The sequence below is a fragment of the Kogia breviceps genome, chromosome 14, assembly GCF_026419965.1.
Source record: "Kogia breviceps isolate mKogBre1 chromosome 14, mKogBre1 haplotype 1, whole genome shotgun sequence".
Classification (NCBI taxonomy): domain Eukaryota; kingdom Metazoa; phylum Chordata; class Mammalia; order Artiodactyla; family Physeteridae; genus Kogia; species Kogia breviceps.
In genome coordinates, this window is record NC_081323.1 from 49,385,856 (window position 1) to 49,404,724 (window position 18,869).

Genomic DNA, 18,869 nt, shown 5'->3' on the forward strand with positions numbered 1-18,869 from the left:
ACCTGAGGTGAAGGCAGAAAGGATGTAGAGTCATATCAAGGGCACTGTCCTAAACTTCTGAAGAGTGGACCCAACCTAAGTTCATACAGAGTTAGACCATTGGGTGCACCTGACTTTTCATCACTTCCTCCACTACCCAACCCCTCAACCCTATAGAATTCAAACTCTGTCACTAGAAATCTGGAGTAAGAAAATGACTAAATGTTCTTTAAGGTTTTATGCATGTGCATAGGTGTAGTTGCGTATAGGTGTAAGGTTGTGGGGTAGTGTATCTGTGTGGGAGTGATGTACATGTGTGGGGGTATATAAGGGGTGTATATGTGAGTGTGTGTGTTTTCACTCAGCAGAAAAATGGCTAGACTATCCACCTTCCTAGAAGTCAACAGCAGCTAAGCCAAGGGCCAGACCCAGGGCCCTGTGGCCAGGTGACACTGATTAATAATTAACACATCTGAGCTTGACATGGAGCCACAACAGGTGTCCCCTCCCATAAAACTCACCTTCACTCCATGTGGCCATGTTACCCGATCAGGCTCTGAGAAGTCTGGCAAATGGCCAACAGGCAGACCCAGGCCTGTCCTGAAGGAGCTGAGGCTGGGCAGTAAGGGGCCCTTACTCCAGAGGGGTCTCACAGGCAGGAAAGGAAACAACCACAAACAGATTGGGGTGAGGGGATGCCCCTTCCACTAAAGGCAGGCACCTTCCTTCCTGGGGGTTTAGCCAGACCACAGCGCCCCCCACCATCCCTTCACTCAAAGAGGATATGACAGATAAACACAGACACACGTACACACACACACACACACACACACACACACACACACACACACACACAAGGCTAAGAAAACGGAAGAGAGAAGCTGAGGAGCACAGGAAGGGCAAGCCTCTTTTATTATCCCAAAATGCAGAGTATTGAAGGCACTTACAATAACAAGTTCGGAGATGAGGGGAGGCATGGGGAGGTCAGAGGTCAGAGCACAGAGGTAAATCAACAGACCCCACCCTGGTCACCACCCAGCAAGGAGAAAAGGAAAAGCTACAGGGCCAGGTCTGAAGCCATTTAGATGTCTAGCTCTACAAAAGATACAAATCCATTCTCCAGAGGATTAGGAAATGAGGAGTACACAACAGCAAGGGGAAGGGCTGACAGTCACAAGTTAGTGGTTCTTTAAGGAACACGCTCAGCAGCAAGGAGGCCCTCAGGTCCCCTGCTGGAAGAGGTCTCGGTACATCTCAATGAGACGGGCAGCCTCGCGCTGGCCAGAGAGCAGAGCACCATGGGTGGTGGAATAGTACTTGCGGTGGGTGGCCTCACCTGAGAACAGCACCTGCATGGGCTGGGCAAGGGGACAGGGAAGTGAAGGTGGAGGAGCAAGAAAGGCTACCTGTCTGCCCCAGAACCACCCATCCATACTACAAGTCAGAGAGTAATAAGCAGGCATCTGAGATTCAGGTACTGCTATTTCCACAGGATGAGGAGTTGCCTATCCCCCTGCCCATCTTCCCCTGCTTCTTCCCCAAACATCCAGGCCTCAGTCCTTTCTGCTCTGAGGCTTTCATGAGTCCTGTCTCTACAATTTCAGAGACTCACTGTGCCTCTTACTAGTGAACTCAGGGAATGATTTAACCTCCCTAAGCTTTGATTTTCTCATCTCCAAAATGGGTTTATACCCTCTACTTCTGAGGGTGGGTGTAAGAATTAAGTGAAATAATGTATCTAAAGGACTCAGAACCTGAAAGAATATAAGCACTCAATAAAGTTAGGCAGTAATTTAACAAACCTTTATGGAGCCTCTATTAGGTTCCAGGGACTGTTCTGGGCACTTGGAAGATAAAAGGTGACCAGGCAGCTGCTTTGAGGAGCTTCCTTGCTGGTGGGGAAGCCAGACACGAAACCCAATTACTAAATGGCGTCATACGTGACGTGATGGGTGTTTGGGCGAGGTGCTGAGAGCCCAGGAAAGAGGCCCACTGTCAGGGAGATCACACAAAGCTTCCCAGAGGACAGGACCTTTGGGCTTCTTCTCGGAAGATGCTGGATAAATAAACAGGCAAAGGACGTTTCAGGAAGAAGGAAAAATGGGGGCAAAAATGCACCAAAACAGGCCTGGTCTAGGAGACAGTGAGAATTTTGGTATAGCCAGGGCTTAACCTTAAGAAAGGAGGCTGTTTAGGTGGGTTCCAAGCAAAGAACTAATGCTTGCATTCCAAACTTGAGTTCGGATTTTATTCCAGTACATCTCAAACTGAATGTGCAAAGGTACCAGCTGGGGACCCTGGTAGGATGCAGTTTTTAATTCATCAGGTCTGGGGTGGGCTGAGAGTCTGCACATCTAACATGCTCCCACATGATGCCACTGCTCCTTGTCCATGGACCACCCACCTTAAGTAGTGAGGTTTTAACCCACTAACAAAGAGCCCACAGAGGTGGTTAAGCTGAAAAGGGGGCACATATTGTGGCAGAGGGAAAGCTCCCTACTCCCACATCCATTCTCTTTCTCCTCAGTAACAAAAATCCTGTCTTTTAACTGGTTCCATTGCCATCCAGGAAAAAAAAAAAAAGATGTATCCCAACCTAGTATCCCACTAGCAGCTGGTGGAGTCATGTGACTAAGTTCTAGCCAATCAACTTCAAGTGCACTGTTGCTTAGAAACAGTGACTCAGCCCAGGGGTTCCCTTCTTTTACCCATCAGCCTGTCACAGATATGAGAGTGAGAGCACCAGCCTCCACAGCCCTCTTGGGACCACGAGGTGGCCTGGAAGATGGAGCCAGGTACTACTGATACTGGGCCCTGACACCTACCTCCGGATTTCCTTTTATGTGACCTAAGTAAAGTTCCATCTTGTTTAAACCACAGATTGTTTTGTTTTACTTTTTGTTATATGCACTAGTCCTAACTGCTGCAGGTGACAAGAAAAGGTGTGCTTTTCAGGAGGATGGCTATAGCAGCAGTGAAGGCCTTTTCCTCTCTCCCCCTGAGCACAGCCAGGGCAGGCACAACACATATTGGTTGACTACAAACTTCTTCACCAATTACACCAAAGAATTATTTTAAATATAATTCTGTTGGGGTTTTAACATTTATTGTATGTGTATGCTTGGTGGGGGAAACTCAAAATTTACTTCATGGGAACAGAAATATATAATTTCTTTTCAATTTATTATTTTTCTGTGTATATTATTACATAGTTGATGTAATTTGGGAGAGGGTCAGTATTCTCAATTTTATTTTCTAAAACATATTGGGGAAAATAAACAAAACATACTCAGTCAGTGCTGTCCAAAAGAACTTTCCACGATGACAGAAATGCTCTATAGTGACACACTCTAACATGGTAACCATGAGTGACAGATGGCTCTCAAACTTGAAAGGTGGCTAGTGCAACTGACAAACAAAATGTTGGATTTATTACTTTAAAGCTAATGGCTACCATATTGGATAGCACAGCATTAAATGGCTCAGTTTTTATAACCTCAAGAAAGTTTAACACATCTCAATTTGACTCTGTTCTTCCAGATGTTAAGTGCACATTTTCTTGTTTTCTCCTTCATTATGGGAGCTACTCCATCTATCTTACCTTGGCATTCCTCAGTGAACACTACCCTCCACTCCTCCCCTGGACCAAACACACATACAAAATGCCCACCACACCCCTCACAGATCCCCTCACTCTGCACCCCTCACATACCCAGCACACCCACACTCACCGCTGTCTTGGAGCTCTCTGTGTATGGCAAGGGCTTGGCCAGCTTCTCCACATCTGCCCCACTCGAGCCCACCTGTGTATATGAATAGGATCCCCGGAAGTAGGGGTTGCTGCCCCAGGCCGAGCGCAGAATTCGCCGAGGCTTTGGAATGTTGGGGTTCCCTGTTGGGGAGTGAGAAGAGCCAAGGGGAGGGAGAATATAAAATGGCTGCACACAGAAGACACCCCTGAGAAGACAACTCTCACTCTACCTCTAGGGCTCCAGGAAGGCCAGGCTGCTACAGATAAACATGGAGGATGGAGGGGTGGAGGCTGGGGTTCAAGCTGTGTACCCCTCAACGCCTCATTGTGACCCCCAGCAAAATACCTCCTCTCTGTGGGCCTTAATTTTCCTATCTGAAAAATATTCCAGGGCTTCCCTGGTGGCGCAGTGGTTGAGAGTCCGCCTGCCGATGCGGGGGACACGGGTTCGTGCCCCGGTCCGGGAGGATCCCACGTGCCGTGGAGCGGCTGGGCCCGTGAGCCATGGCCACTGAGCCTGCGCGTCCGGAGCCTGCGCTCCGCAACGGGAGAGGCCACAACAGTGAGAGGCCCGCGTACCACAAAAAAAAAAAAAAAAAAAAAAATATTCCAGATAATAATGTTCCCCCTTCCAACTTCAGGGGTTCTTGTGAGGCTCTTCTGGGATAGTGGAGGAAAGATGTTCAACTAAAAATCAGACAAAAAAACCCACAAATCCATCTCTTAGCAAGACAACATGAGTAGGAAATCGGCAATCTGAAGTTTTGCGGTGAAATCTGAGTTTTTCACCAACAGCCCTTAGAAACAGAGAAGAAATACAGAGCCTGTGGTTTTGAGTGTCTCAAGTTCCAAGCAGGGGGAGAGCCTGCAATTTAGGAGGCCAAGGCCAAGACGCAGTACCCTACTGCATCTCTTCCAGTGGGCACACCACCTCAGTGTCACAACCTAGGGACGAGGATGCTAGCACACAGTTCAGGAGATTCAAAGGGTCTAGTGGAGGAGGGCAGACGCAGCGAGGCCCATGTAGCAGGCAGCAGGGCAGGGACAGGGACGCACCTGTGAACTGCCGCAGCATCTCTGTGCAGATCTCGGCCACAGCCTCGTCATCACATTTCTCCATGACAAGGGCCTCCTCCCCACAGATCCAGCCACTCAGCACGTGACCGTAGCGCTCAGGCGGGTAGAGGACATCGAAGCCACAGATCTTGCGGTACCAGAGCTCGGGTGGGTAAGTGAGCGTGTGGCTCTCCGCCTCGTCCTCCCACACAAACTGCAGGCTGTTGCACTCGGGGCCCCAGAAGGGCTCCTCGAATTCTAGAAAGATCTTGTTGGTGGTGCCGATGCCCAGTCGGTGGATGGCAGCCACCTTCTCAGCGGGCAGGCCTGGCCGGAAGAAGCTGGCATGCTGCGTCTTGAGCACGCCCAGCGACACGGTCACGATCACGTGGTCCGCCGGGATCACCTCACAGTCCTCGCACTCCACCACCACCGGCCACTGCTCATCCTCATCCTGCCTCTCCCCCTGGGGCTCCTCTCCACCCTGGCTGCCCTCCCCAGTGTCATGATTATGGTTACCCTCACCCCGGGGCTCAATCTCAGGGCCCCGAGGGCAGGACGAGGCCTGGTCCCAGTGAACACAACGGACGGGTTTCCCCAGCTGGATGATGTGGGCCGGGATGCCCTCAGCCAGCAGCTCCACAACCCGCATGAAGCCCGAGGGGATGATGTGGTGGGCACCGGGAATCTCAGTCCACTCCCCAAAGGCGCTCAGGGACACCTCGTCCATGCTGTGCGAGCTACTCTCACAGCTCTCCACCTGTGGGAAGAGCCAGAGGGGAGCCAGGTGACCGCCAAGGCTGGGCAGGGGTAGGAGCAGGACTTTAGGGCAGTGCCGCCCTCCTCGGACCCAGATTCCCCAGGGTCAGTCTTCCTCACTCTGGCATTTGTACTCAACAGAGCTCCGAGATGGCAAAGATACCTTCAGGTACTGCTGGATCATGGCGAGCTTCAGGCGCTTGGTGGCCTCTGGATCATCAGGGTCGTCCCTAATGCGGTTGCGCACCTCCTCTCGGGTGAACACCCCCACGCTGTTCTGACTCTCAGCATTGACTGGTTTACCGTGCCGGAAGAACTCTTGGGTCAAGTTATAGACCTACAAAGAGACCCCAGGAGACTGAAAACACATTCACTAATCCCACCTCCATCTCAGACCTAAGAGCTCCAATTCAGTAGTCACCACCTCCAAGGTGTTCCCGGATGTGCTAAGCCCACGGGGCCTCTCCTTTGGTAAATCAACGTCGTGCTCAGTGCTGCACTGAGGCTGAACCAACAAAATCGAGGTTTGGGGCTGAACCTGGGCAGTCAGCTTCCTTGCCTCCACACACAGGAGGTGGGATGGGTCCCAGAGGCTCTCTTGCTGAGCCCCTGCTTAGAACAAAGTGAAATGTCTGGTGCCTATACAGTCTGCGGGGAAGGAACTGCCCCTTCATGTGCTCTACGTGGCTGAGCATACTGCCCACTGAAGAACCCAGGTCTACACACATTTCCCTTTTCCAAGAACCAAATGCACAAATTCTTCCCCTGACATTCCTGCTCAAGTGTATCTGCTTTACCCTATCCCAGGAGGGCAGTCTGGAGCTGTGGCCTGGCCAGTGTTTTAGAGAAGAGGGAGCAGAAGGGGCCCTGAAATCTGATCTTTCAGGAGACCCTCCCAATCATACTCAGATCCACACAAAGTGCCCCCTTTACTGCAGGACCCAGACACATTTAAGGAAGATGGCCATGTTGGGGTAGGGCATGTGGAGAGGAAGGAGGCCCCAGTGCACCAAGGAATGGAAGTACATTTCACGGGCATATTTTGGCAAGAACTCCAAACCATACTTCATCAACAAAAAGCAATGAACAGTCCCTTGGAGTGGGGGCCTATTGCCTCCCCTGCCTGCCTGATACATAACTCCCAACAAACACTGGGCAGGTCTCCCTGAGGAAAGTAAGCCAGTCCTGAGTCAGGCTGGGATCCCCAAAGGGCAAGGTCTGAGCCCCAACACTCACTCAACAAACATTTACTGGGCTATGTGCCCAACACAAGTTGTAATGTTGAAGAAGACAGACATGGAACCAAGCTCCTGTCCTCACTCAAGCTGGAGAGATATTGTAACTGAGCTGTTTCTATATGATGTGCTGTGACAAGAAAGAACCCAGGGGTTGTGAGTTCAGCTCAGACAACCTTGGACAGTCAGGAGATAGCCAAGTAAGCAGTGGAAAGGAGAGGGAAAGTATTTCAGGCAGAAGGAACAGCATATTCAAAGACAAGGGAGAGGGAGAGTGTAAGATGCAAAGTGGCTCTGTCTTGCTGAAGTGGGCAGTGAGGAGAAAGACAGCTGCAAGAGAGGACTTTGGAAAGGCAGGCAGGGGCCAGGGCACGAAGGACTAACAGTCATATCAAGGACCCTGGACTTTATCTAAGACCCTGGCAGACTTCCCTGGTGGTGCAGTGGTTAAGAATCCACCTGCCAATGCAGGGGACATGGGTTCAAGCCCTGGTCCAGGAAGATCCCACATGCAGCGAATCAATTAAGCCCACGAGCCACAACTACTGAACTCACACGCTGCAACTACTGAAGCCCACGTGCCGCAGCTACTGAAGCCCGTGTGCCTGGAGCCCATGCTCTGCAACAAGAGAAGCCACCACAATGAGAAACCCACACACCGCAAGGAAGTATAGCCCCCGCTCACCGCAACTAGAGAAAAGCCCGTGAGCAGCAACGAAGACCCAATGCAGCCAAAAATAAATAAATGTATTTAAAAAAAAAAAAAAAAAAAGACCCTGGCATCACTGAAGGGTTGTGAGCCTGAGAGTGGGAGAGCCCACTCTCCCTCCCAGGACACTGGCAAGTTTGGGCTCCTTGGTCAAACATCTGTGGCTGATGCTGATTAATGGCATGTTTCCCCTCCTAAAGTAGGTCTGAATTTGGTCAACACACATTCATAGGAATATGTCTGCCCTGCAACCCGGCCCTGGGGCTGCTGAGTAGAGGAAGGAAGGTGGCATGGCCCATCCCCCACCACTCCACTCAAGGGAAAAGCCTCCACATAAGATAGAAACATGAATTAAACATGTCTCTGAATACAAAATATAAAGAAGAAAATGACTTAAATTATTCCCTTTTCTTCTCCCTACAGTCACAAGATGCTGGGCGTTTGGTCTTAACTGGAATCCTCAGCAAATTCCTCACCCAAGGAGTCAGGCTTTCAACTTGCCTCCTCCCCACCCTGGGTTTTTCCCTTCGGTGATAAGCAACACAGCAGCTAGTCAGCTTATGTTAACTAAAGGCCAAAATGCCCAACTGAGGACAAACAAATTTAGTCCATCTATGTGATTCTTTGTGTCAACTACTGACTAGGACAGCCTTAACTGAACATGCATCTGTCATGTTCAGTCTCCTGTCCTGGGTTAAATGACATCTTCCCAATGTGATGCAAGGGAAATGGGACAGGTCTGTAACAGCTAATAATACTCACCCCAATTCTCATTAAGCACTTTTCATTGGGATCTCATTTAACCATTGTGACACTATGAAGTAGGTATAACTGTGTCCATTTTACAGGTGAGGAAAGTAAGGCTCAGAGAGGCTCAATAATTTGCTCACGATTATACAGCTAATAAATGGTAGAACTGGTATTGGGTTGGCCAAAAAGTACCTTCGGTGTTTTTTTTGTTTTTTAATAAATTTATTCATTTTATTTATTTATCTTTAGCTGCGTTGGGTCTTCATTGCGGTGTGTGGGCTTCTCATTGCGGTCGCCTCTCTTGTTGCAGAGCACAGGCTCTAGGCGCACGGGATTCAGTAGTTGTGGCACACGGGCTTCAGTAGTTGTGGCTCGCAGGCTCAGTAGTTGGGGCGCACGGGCCCAGCTGCTCCAAGGCATGTGGGATCTTCCCGGACCAGGGCTCAAACCCACGTCCCCTGCATTGGCAGGCGGACTCCCAACCACTGCACCACCAGGGAAGTCCCAGTACCTTTGGTTTTTAAGTAAAAATAAAAGACACATTTTTCAATTTCACCAAGAACTTTATTGAGCAACGTATTCACCATCTTGTCCCACTACCTTCTGCCATTTTTCAGGCACCTTCATAATTCCATCTTCCCAAACTTTTTATCTTTTTGAGCAAAGAACTGTTCCGGGTGCCTTTTACAGTCTTCCAGGGAATTGAAATTTTTTCCATTAAAAGAACTTTGTAAAGACCAAAATAAATGGAAATCCAAAGGTGCAATGTCTGGTGAATACGGCGGATGAATCAGAACTTCCCAGCCAAGCTGTAACAGTTTTTGCCTGGTCATTGAAGAAACATGAGGTCCTGCGTTATCCTGATGGAAGATTATGCATTTTCTGTTGACTAATTCCAGACACTTCTCCTCGATTGCTGCTTTCTAAATGGGAGCAGTACTTGTTGGAATTAATCATTTGGTTTTCCAGAAGGAGCACATAATAGAGGGCTCCCTTCCAATCCTACCATATACACAACATCATCTTCTTTGGATGAAGACCGGCCTTTGGTGTGGTTGGTGGTGGTTCATTTCGCTTGCCCCACAATCTCTTCCGTTCCACTTTATTGTACAGTATCCACTTTTCACCGCCTGTCACAATTTGTTTTAAAAACGGACCATTTTCATTATGTTTAAGTACAGAATCACATGCAGAAATACAGTCAAGAAGGTTTTTTTGCTTAACTTCTGTGGAACCCAAACATCAAAGCAATTCACATAACCAAGCTGGTGCAAACAATTTTCACCGCTTGATTTGGATATTTTGAGTATGTCAGCTATCTCCTGCGTGATATAACGTTGATCATACTCAATTAATGTCCCAATTTGATCACTATCAGCTTCAACTGGTCTACCCAACCATGGAGCATTGTCCAGCAAGAAATCTCCAGCATGAAACTTCACAAACCACTTTTGACACATTCAATCAGTCACAGCACCTTTTCCATACATTGCACAAAACTTTTTTTGCGTTTCAGTTACATTTTCACCTTTCTTGAAATAATAAACCATAATATGCAGAAAATGTTGCTATTTTTCTTCCATCTTCAATATTAAAATGGCTACATAAAAATTCACAAATTTTGATAAGTTTTTTTTAATGCACGCTGATATGACAGCTGTCACAATACAATCTAACAAAATTGTTCTGAATGAATTTAAAGACAACAAAGTACTACTAGAGCCATCTTACGGAAAAAAATGAATGAACTTTTTGGCCAACCCAATACTTGAATCAAGGTAATCTTGCTACAGAGATTATGCTCTATATGATAACTACTGAACAAACTCATTTATTTGTTAACAAATATAATACATTCAAATGAGTAGCCCTTCAAAGTCATCACCTTGGGAGGGAGGCTACATATTTATTATGAAACCACCCTCAGGCAAGGCTTCACATTCTTAGAGCACACCTCTTCAGAATGGCCTCCAGCACTGTCTAACAGCTACATAAGGAAAACTCTCTTTTGACTTCATGGTTAACACCTCTTCCTTCTGACCCAAAGCAGCACCACCCAGAGTGATAACCCACCTTTATCCATCCTACTCTCCATGACTCACATTCTTGGCTTTCAAAAATCAAACCCACAAGCAGAAGTTGATGATGATCTACTTTGAAGGACATTTAAAAGAACAAGTAAGTCATGGACCCTGAAAGTCATTCTCAAGAGGCATCCATGCTTGAAGCACTCACAATAACATGGGAATCAGGACTAATTCTTACCTGCTTAATAATAATATTAGAAGTGAGAACACACAACACTATAGGATTGCACATAACATACTATGTGGGTACACACACATAAGACAGTGAGTGTGCCTGCCCTCCATTGAGCAGGGATGACCCCAAAGCAAGAGTCATTTCTCCTTTCCCATGCCCAAAAGACATAGAAAATGTACAATAGGTGGCTGTTGACCAATTTACTGACCTGAAGTGAAGGGTCATTACACTATAAATGACAAGCTATCAGAAGGCAAGATCTACATGTTACCTTGCTTGTTCTTTGCAGTTCACAGCACCACTGAAAGTTACTAAAAATATTAACATTCGTTTTTAAAACCTGAATAAGACAAGGATGTGTGCCATTGACACTTCTATCCAACACTGTACTGGAGACTGACAGTGCAGTAAGACAAGAAAAAAAAATTAATAGTTTTAAGTTATGCTGTCCAATACAATAGTCACTAGATCTCTATAGCAATTTAAAATTAAATTAAGCATTTAGTTTCTCAGTATTACTAGCTACATTTCAAGAGCTCAAAGGCTACATGTGGCTAGTGACTGCCATACTGGATAGATGTCTAAAACATCTCCATTATCATGGAAAATTCTATTGGACAACGCTGGTCTGAGAATTAGAAAGGAAAAGCAAAATTCTCATTTTTTTGGTATAGGATTATATACATAAAATTCCAAAATACCATTAGAACATAAATTAATGTGGTATATTAACAGATATAGTATTAGAGTTAAAATAATAATTTAGCAAGGTAGCTAAAATCAATAAATAAAAATCAGTTATAAATACCCATGACATTTTGCACATAACTAGAAAAAATAGTCTTAAAATATTTATATGGGGGCTTCCCTGGTGGTGCAGTGATTGAGAATCTGCCTGCTAATGCAGGGGACACGGGTTTGAGCCCTGGTCTGGGAGGATCCCACAGGCCACAGAGCAACTAGGCCTGTGAGCCACAACTACTGAGCCTGCGCGTCTGGAGCCTATGCTCCGTGACAAGAGAGGCCGCGATAGTGTGAGGCCTGCGCACAGTGATGAAGAGTGGCCCCCGCTTGCCACAACTAGAGAAAGCCCTCGCAACAGAAATGAAGACCCAACACAGCAAAAATAAATATAAATAAATTAATAAACTCCTAACCCCAACATCTTCTTTTAAAAAAAAAATTATATGGAACCACAAAAGATCCCAAATTGTCATTGCAATTTGAGAAAAAAGAACAAAGTTGGAGGTTTCACACTCCCTGACTTCAAACTATACTCCAAAGCTACAGTAATCAAAACAGCATGGTACAGGCACAAAAAGAGACACACAGATCAATGGAACAGAACAGAAAGCCCAGAAATAAACCCACATACAATTAATCTTTGATAAAGGAGGCAGAATATACATGGAAAAAAGACAGTCTCTTCAATAAGTGGTGTTGGGAAAACTGAACAGCCACATGTGAAAGAGTGAAATTAGAACACTTTCTCACACCATATACAAAAATAAACTCAAAATGGAATAAAGGCCTAAATGTAACAATGAAACTCCTAGAAGAGCATAGGCAGAACACTCTTTGATGTAAATTGTAGCAATATTTTTTTTCAATCAGTCTCCTAAGGCAAAAGAAACAAAAGCAAAAACAAATTTAATTTAATTTAACCTAAAAGTTTTTGCACAGCAAAGGAAACCATTAACAAAACAAAAAGCCGGCCTACTGAGTGAAAGAAAGTATTTGCAAATGATATGACCAATAAGGGGTAAATATCCAAAATATATAAACAGTTCATACAACTCAATATCAAAAAAACTATCAACCCGATTAAAAAATGGGCAGAAGATCTGAATACACATTTTTCCAAAGAAGATATACAGATGGCCAACAGGCACATGAAAAGATGCTCAATGCACAGTTAATCAACACAGAAATGCAAATTAAAATGACAATGAGATGTCACCTCACACCTGTGAGAACAGCTATCATCAAAAAGAACACAAATAATAAATGTTGGTGAGGATGTGGAGAAAAGGGAACCCTTGTGCACTGTTGCTGGGAAGGTAAATTGGTGCAGCCACTGTGGAAAACAGTATGGATGTTCCCCCCAAAATTAAAAATATAACTACCATATAACCCAGCAATTCCATTCCTGAGTATATATCCACAGAAAAAGAAAACACTAATTTGAAGAGATACTTATACCCCAAAGTTCACTGCAACATTTTTTACAATAGTCAAGCTATGGGAGCAGCCTAAGTGCCCATCAACAGACAAATGGATAAAGAAGATGTTAGATAGACACGTAGATAGATATAAAATATATAGTTATATAGTTATATATATATATATATATATATATAATGTATATATACACACACACACACAATGGAATTTTACTCAGCCATAAAAAAGAATGAAAATCTGCCATTTGCAACATGAATGGACCTAGAGGTTTAGTGAAATAAATGTGACAAAGAAAGACAAATACTCTATGTTATCACTTATATGTGGAATCTAAAAAATAAAACGAATGAACAGAACAAAACAGAAATAGACTCAGATATAGAGAACAAACTAGTGGTTACCAGTGGAGAGAAGGAAGTGGGGAGGGGCAAGACAGGGGTATGGGATTAAGAGATACAAACTACTATGTATAAAATAAATAAGCAACATGGATATATTGCACACAGCAGGGAAATATAACCATTATTTTGTAATAACTTTAAATGGAGTATAATGCATAAAAATGTTGAATCACTATGCTGCACACCTGAAACTAATATAATACTGTAAATCAACTACAATTCAATTAAAAAAAAGATGCAGTTATAATTCTATACACTGGGAACAATTAGAAAATGAAGTATTTTAAAATTACCATTTAAAAGAGTATCCAAGAGCAATAACAATAATCATACCCACTTCCCTAGTAATAAATCTAATAAAAGATGTTTAAGGACTTTCTGGGGAAATATTTAATCATGAGTATCAATAATCTCTTACCTAGTACTGCTCCACTCTTTGTCTTCATTCTACCCTCAAATTGTCCTGATTTTCCAAATGCAGGGCCCAGAGAATGTGCAGACATGACCAGGATCATAGAAGACCCCAGCAGGTCACCCAGCCCCCTCATGCCTGATACATACACACACAGACACAGACACACACACACACACACACACACACACACACACTGCCAGGGCGCTCCCTGCCCCACAAACCCTTGTGCCCAACTATCCCCCTAATACCTCACCTCGTTGTATAAATCACTGAATTCCTCAACCACATCCTTGGGGATCCTGCAGCCATGGTTGGTGAGGTAGCAGGCCACGCCATTCTTGGAGTAGAGGCTGATGCGGCCCACACTGCGCTCCCCATCAGTTGTCTCTTCCAGAAGGCCATTGGCTTCTGCTAGATGATAGATGGGATTCCCGTGGGAGCCATGGATCCACGTGGCTCCCAGCTCAAAGGTGGCGTGTCCTGATGGCGACAATAGGCTCTTATAGGGGCAAGGAAGAGAGCCAGAACACTGCCTCACCCTCCTTCCTCCAAGAGGATCCTTCCATCCCCAACAACAGAGGGAAGGAAGGGGATTAGGTCCTGCTCTAGCAACGAACCAAAATCTTCAGTGAAAATATCTCAGTAGAAACCACATGTGGCACAAAATGGATTCCACTTTATAGCTAACTTCCACCCTGAATAACTCTATGATTTGACACCAAGTCATATCAGTGGAATAATTAGAAGACTCTCCTAAGATAACACCAGACAACAAACCTCTCCTCCCCCCTCAGGAGAACTTCTATGAGTACCAGTGGGTACAATAGGCCCAGTGAGGGGAGAAGGGTACTTGAAATACCCAGTGAGGAGGCTCAGCCTTCCAGACCAAGGTCTCCATTTGGCCTTATTCCAATTCCTCAAAATCCAGTGGCCCAAGAGTCTAAGCCACTCTGCCAGATGGAAAATGGTCACCTCCCAACTCAGTCTGGGGCAGAAGAAAGAGGGCAAACATTCCAGTTTGGAAGATTCCTCCCCAAGGCAGTCTAAAACAGACTTCTGGAGAAAACTAAGCTTTCTTATCCTATGGCACAGGTGGCAGAACCCTAAGAGTCTGACTGGGGCAGAGGGAAACTCCTCGGCCCAAGTTGGGACAGGGCTGGTAGCTCATTTTACCACCCCATCCATAGCCAAGGTATCAGATGCTCTGAGGCAAGTTGTCACTGTGCCTGTGCCTATTTCCTCTTCTGGGCCTCAGTTTCCTTTTCTCATGCTGCATGCTGTGATACATTTGTCTCCTCCCTTGCCTAGCCCCCAGGGAAGCTAAAACAATGAAAGGAAAACAGAAAGGAACAGTTTTTGGTGTTTTGTTTTGTTTTTGGAGGCCTGATTCAAGACATCATGTGTGGTAACTTTTTTGCCAAGATGGTCACAATAATCCCTCCTATCCTTACACACATGGCCCTTTGCAACGTGACTTTGCCAGTCCTGCCATCAAGAGATGGAGTCTTTCCACATCCCCTGACTCTGGGCTTGGCTTGTGACTTGCTTTGATTAATAGAATGCAATGAAAGCAATGCTTGTGGTTTCAGAGCCTAGGCCTCAAGACACCTTGTGGCTTCCACTCTCACCCTCTTAGACTGTGACCACCATGAAGAGAAACCCAAATTTCTGGAGCCACAGAATATCAGCAAATAAAATGGTGTTGTTCTAAGCCACTACATTTTAGGGTGGTCTGTTATGCAGCAATAGTTATCTAATACACTATAACAGACAACACTCACCCCTCACCCCAGGAACTGGGCATTTCTCTTTTTTGTGTCTTCTCTTTCCTGGGCTGCTTCTAATTAAACCATCAGTTACTTAAAAAAAAAAAAAAAAAAAAAAAGCCCTGTGTGTATCTATGTGCCGAACACAGAGCAAGAGAAAACACAACCTCAAGCCACAGCCAGCAAGACAGAATTTCCTGGTGACTCTGGAATTAGAGGCAGGAATGTGTGGGTCCCTTTGTCCAGGGAAAGTGGGCAGACCAGAAGGCACGAAAAGCTAGAAACCCAGTGCCCTTCTTCCTCCACAGGGTTCCTGGGAGGTGGGGCACACTGGGGACATTTATTACTAATTCTCCTTTAGAGCCTCAGGCTCCCCAAGGTGTTTTGCCTGGTTTGAGCTCCCAATAGGAGCAAAAGGCGCCTGTACCCTCCCCAGGGTACACCAGGGAGCTCCAAGTCATAGTCACCAGGCAGTGATGTCCAGGCATGGGGTATCCAGGCATAAGCAGGAATGAGGTGAGCAGCTCAAGGTCAGCAGCAAGATCAGTGCTCCACCCCATCCCCCAAGCTTTACAAGGAGGTGGGGTGGCCCAGAGTACACCTCAGTCTGAGGATGTTTCCTGCCCTCTCCCACAGGCCTCTCACCTTTGTCATCCTTGTTACATCCTGCATCCAAAGGGTACCAGGCACCATCTCCACATCTACCTCACGGTGTCCTTGGGGCTTCTGGTCATCGCCGCTGCCCTTACCACCGGGATTCACAGCTAGCATCTCACACTGCTGCAGGTCCAACTGCAGCCTGGGCTTTCAGCCCTGGGTGTCTGCACACACAACACACACACATACGCCCTTGCCTGGATTTGCTCTCCCGTATCCTGGCAGGGTCTGCCTTGATCTGATTCTTTACATATATCATGTGTGCAATTCCATGTGTGCAATTACCCCCTTCCTTCTTTTCACTACCTATCCAACTCCCCTCATCACCTGAGGCCCACCCAAGTTCCCTCCCCTCTGAGGAAGGCTTCCTGCCATGTACATCCCCCCTCAGCCTCCTGCAGCCCCATCCCTTCCACCTCCCTCACTTCTACCGTCACTTCCCTGCACAGCACGTCTCGGCTGTCAACTACCACTGAAACTGGGCTGTTTGTCCTCCCGTCTTCTGCTTTTATGTCAGACCCTGAATGTCTTATCAAGATTCAAGAAACACAAATGGAGCCATCCCATCCCTAAGGCTCCTAGTCAGCCAATCAGGTGTTGAGCAAAGAGTCTCAGGGCTTCCCAGTTGGCTGTCCCCAGGTTTGCACATGCCTTGGACTACACTTTCATCCTCACTGCCAACACATACTCCTGTGTGTGCCAGGGGAAGACAGACATAACTTCACATACACCTTCCAGGAAATACTCTAAGGGAAGACTTCTAATGTGATCAAAGTTTTTGAAAGAAGAGAGAAGGCTGCTCCTCACCTCTGCTTATTCTAAGACCTCTGAGCCAATTGCCCCGTTCATCAAAAGTAAACACACAGAATCTGCTTGGCCTTGCTGCCCATGTAGCAATAGACACAAAATCCTCTGGAGGGTCAGTGTAGCCCACACACTCCAGGCCACCATGAGTGGTCCCACTGGGCCATTTTCATGGTCAGACCCCCGGGCTTGGAAAGTCCCCTGACTTCTACCTGCATTTCAGGCAACTTCCCACCCTCTAGGACCCCTGGCAAAACCTGCCCACCCCTAGGGTATGTCTCTTATCTGGCTGCTTTCTGCAGAGGCCTTATTTCTCTGCAACCTGGACAGACCCTCTTCCTAGACAATCCTAAGACCTGCCCATCACTCACAAGGAGGCCCAAAGTCTTCTTCCACCTCCACTGCCCTTAGCTCCTATTGTCCCAGGGCTAGTTCTCAGTCATGATATACTAATACATACTCAAAAGTTAACAACTAATAGAAACTTGCAGAATTCCCCTTCTTGTGAAATAGAAACCAGTCTACCCACTGCAAAGTTTGGTTCTGGGTGTCCTTTACCTCCTAAACACTGTGAACTCTAGATCGTGTTCCAAAAATAGAGGCCAGAGCCCCATCCTGCCCACCTCAGAAGGGTGCTGAGAGGGGCAAAGGAAGGGAAAATGCCCAGGCAGCATGCGTGATAGAACACTAACCCCCAGGAAGAAGATAAAATAACGAGATTTCAGGCTAGGCCAGGGCACTGGGAGATAAGAAGTGACCTTAGGAGATGACTGGACTGAGGTGAACTGAGGCACTTACCAAGTTTCACGCTCTGTACACGGCCTCCAATGCGGCTGGAAGCCTCAAGCACAGTGACATCCGTAAAGCCCTGCTCCAGAAGTGCTTTGGCAGCAGCCAGGCCAGCCAAGCCGGCGCCGATCACCACCACACGAGGCTGTCCCCTTCTCCGCAGGCCACGACTGAGAGGGTCATCCGCACTGTCACCACTGGATTCACAACTTTGCATACCGTCCACACTCGCCTCCTAGGAACCTGCAGGGGGCAGGGGGTCACAGCTCACCTGCTCTGCCTTCACTTCCCACCTGCCCCAAGAGATGCTCATAGGCTCTGCCTTCAAGGGGGGACCCTGAGCCCTGGGCAAGAAGAGCCAACTCCAAAGGATGTGGGGAAGGAGGGAGGGAGCCACAGGGAAGGAAACAGGAAGGGAGGATGCACCGTGGGCCCCCATCAGCAAAAAGGAGAGCCGACAGCCCACCCCAAACCCCTGAAATCCATCAATCCCATCTCAAACCTAGTAGGCACCGCCTCTTCCCCAAGGATGAGACAAGAGTCAGCAAGACAAGAGTCTTGGTCTTCTATGACCAAGAAGGTCAAAATCAGGAGAAACTGATCCTGGTGCTGCTAACCCTGGACTAACACAGCCTAGCACAGCCCAGCACAGCCCAGTACCACTCTTGTGGTCCAGCTCACACTGACCTCAGGATGCTCTCATGGACCCCAGGATGCTTGTACAGACCTCAGGGTGCTGGGGCCAACCCCAGGATACTTGCACACACTGCACTAGACCCTCTGCTCTCCCTCCCTTCCCTGGCCCTTCCCTGGCACTCACTCTCCCTTACCCTGTCTTCTCTTCTCCTCTTGCTTTCAGCTAGTCTTTCACAGCCTCAATGATGTGGCAATTTGGTAGGCAGGACACAGTCCCACCCTCCCCCCAGAAAGTGCCACGAGGCTGGTATCGAATGAACCTCTCCTATTCCGGGTAGGTCTCCAGTTTTTTTTCCCAGGCCACCCAGCCCCTCAGTCACCACAAAGCAGCAAAGAGCCCAGGAAACAGTGGACCGTGAGGACCCGTGGCAGCAGAGGCCAGACATCAAATTGACAGTTACACTAAGCCAGCTTGCTCAGAGACGCCAGCCTAGGGAGCTGACAGGATGCCAAAGCGGGGGGGGGGTCCCTGAATCTGGCCCCAGGGCTGGGAGAGGCTACCCTTCTATTCCTGGAGTGACTACAAGGGTTTGAAGGTGTCTGTGGGCCATCCCAAAGGGCCACTCAGATCTGATCCTGTTCCCATTCCTTTCCTGACCCAAGCTGCCTAAGGTTTCAGTGGCAAAAGTTGCATACTGTCCAGTTAGTTATCCATA

At 47.0% G+C, this 18,869-nt stretch overlaps 1 protein-coding gene across 14 annotated transcripts in view; it reads right to left on the minus strand.

Moving 5' to 3' along the window:
- Nucleotides 1–18,869, minus strand: part of SMOX (spermine oxidase) — a 61,581-nt gene that overhangs the window by 21,507 nt on the left and 21,205 nt on the right. For 6 of the 14 annotated variants that reach the window (XR_010836606.1, XR_010836607.1, XR_010836605.1 and 3 more), the window contains exons 2-6: nucleotides 17,527–17,760; nucleotides 13,755–13,981; nucleotides 5,709–5,882; nucleotides 4,787–5,546; nucleotides 3,711–3,871 (exon numbers count right to left, since the gene is read on the minus strand). Coding sequence is in view for 7 of the 14 variants with exons in the window: in XM_067013637.1 (XP_066869738.1) it covers nucleotides 3,711–3,871; nucleotides 4,787–5,546; nucleotides 5,709–5,882; nucleotides 13,755–13,981; nucleotides 17,527–17,734 (1,530 nt within the window). In the remaining 7 variants the exon portion in view is untranslated. Of the gene's footprint in view, nucleotides 1–861; nucleotides 1,338–1,781; nucleotides 2,036–3,710; nucleotides 3,872–4,786; nucleotides 5,547–5,708; nucleotides 5,883–13,754; nucleotides 13,982–17,526; nucleotides 17,761–18,869 lie in introns of those variants that run through there. The other 8 variants (XR_009331177.2, XR_010836604.1, XM_059038892.2 and 5 more) reach the window with 6 other exon arrangements.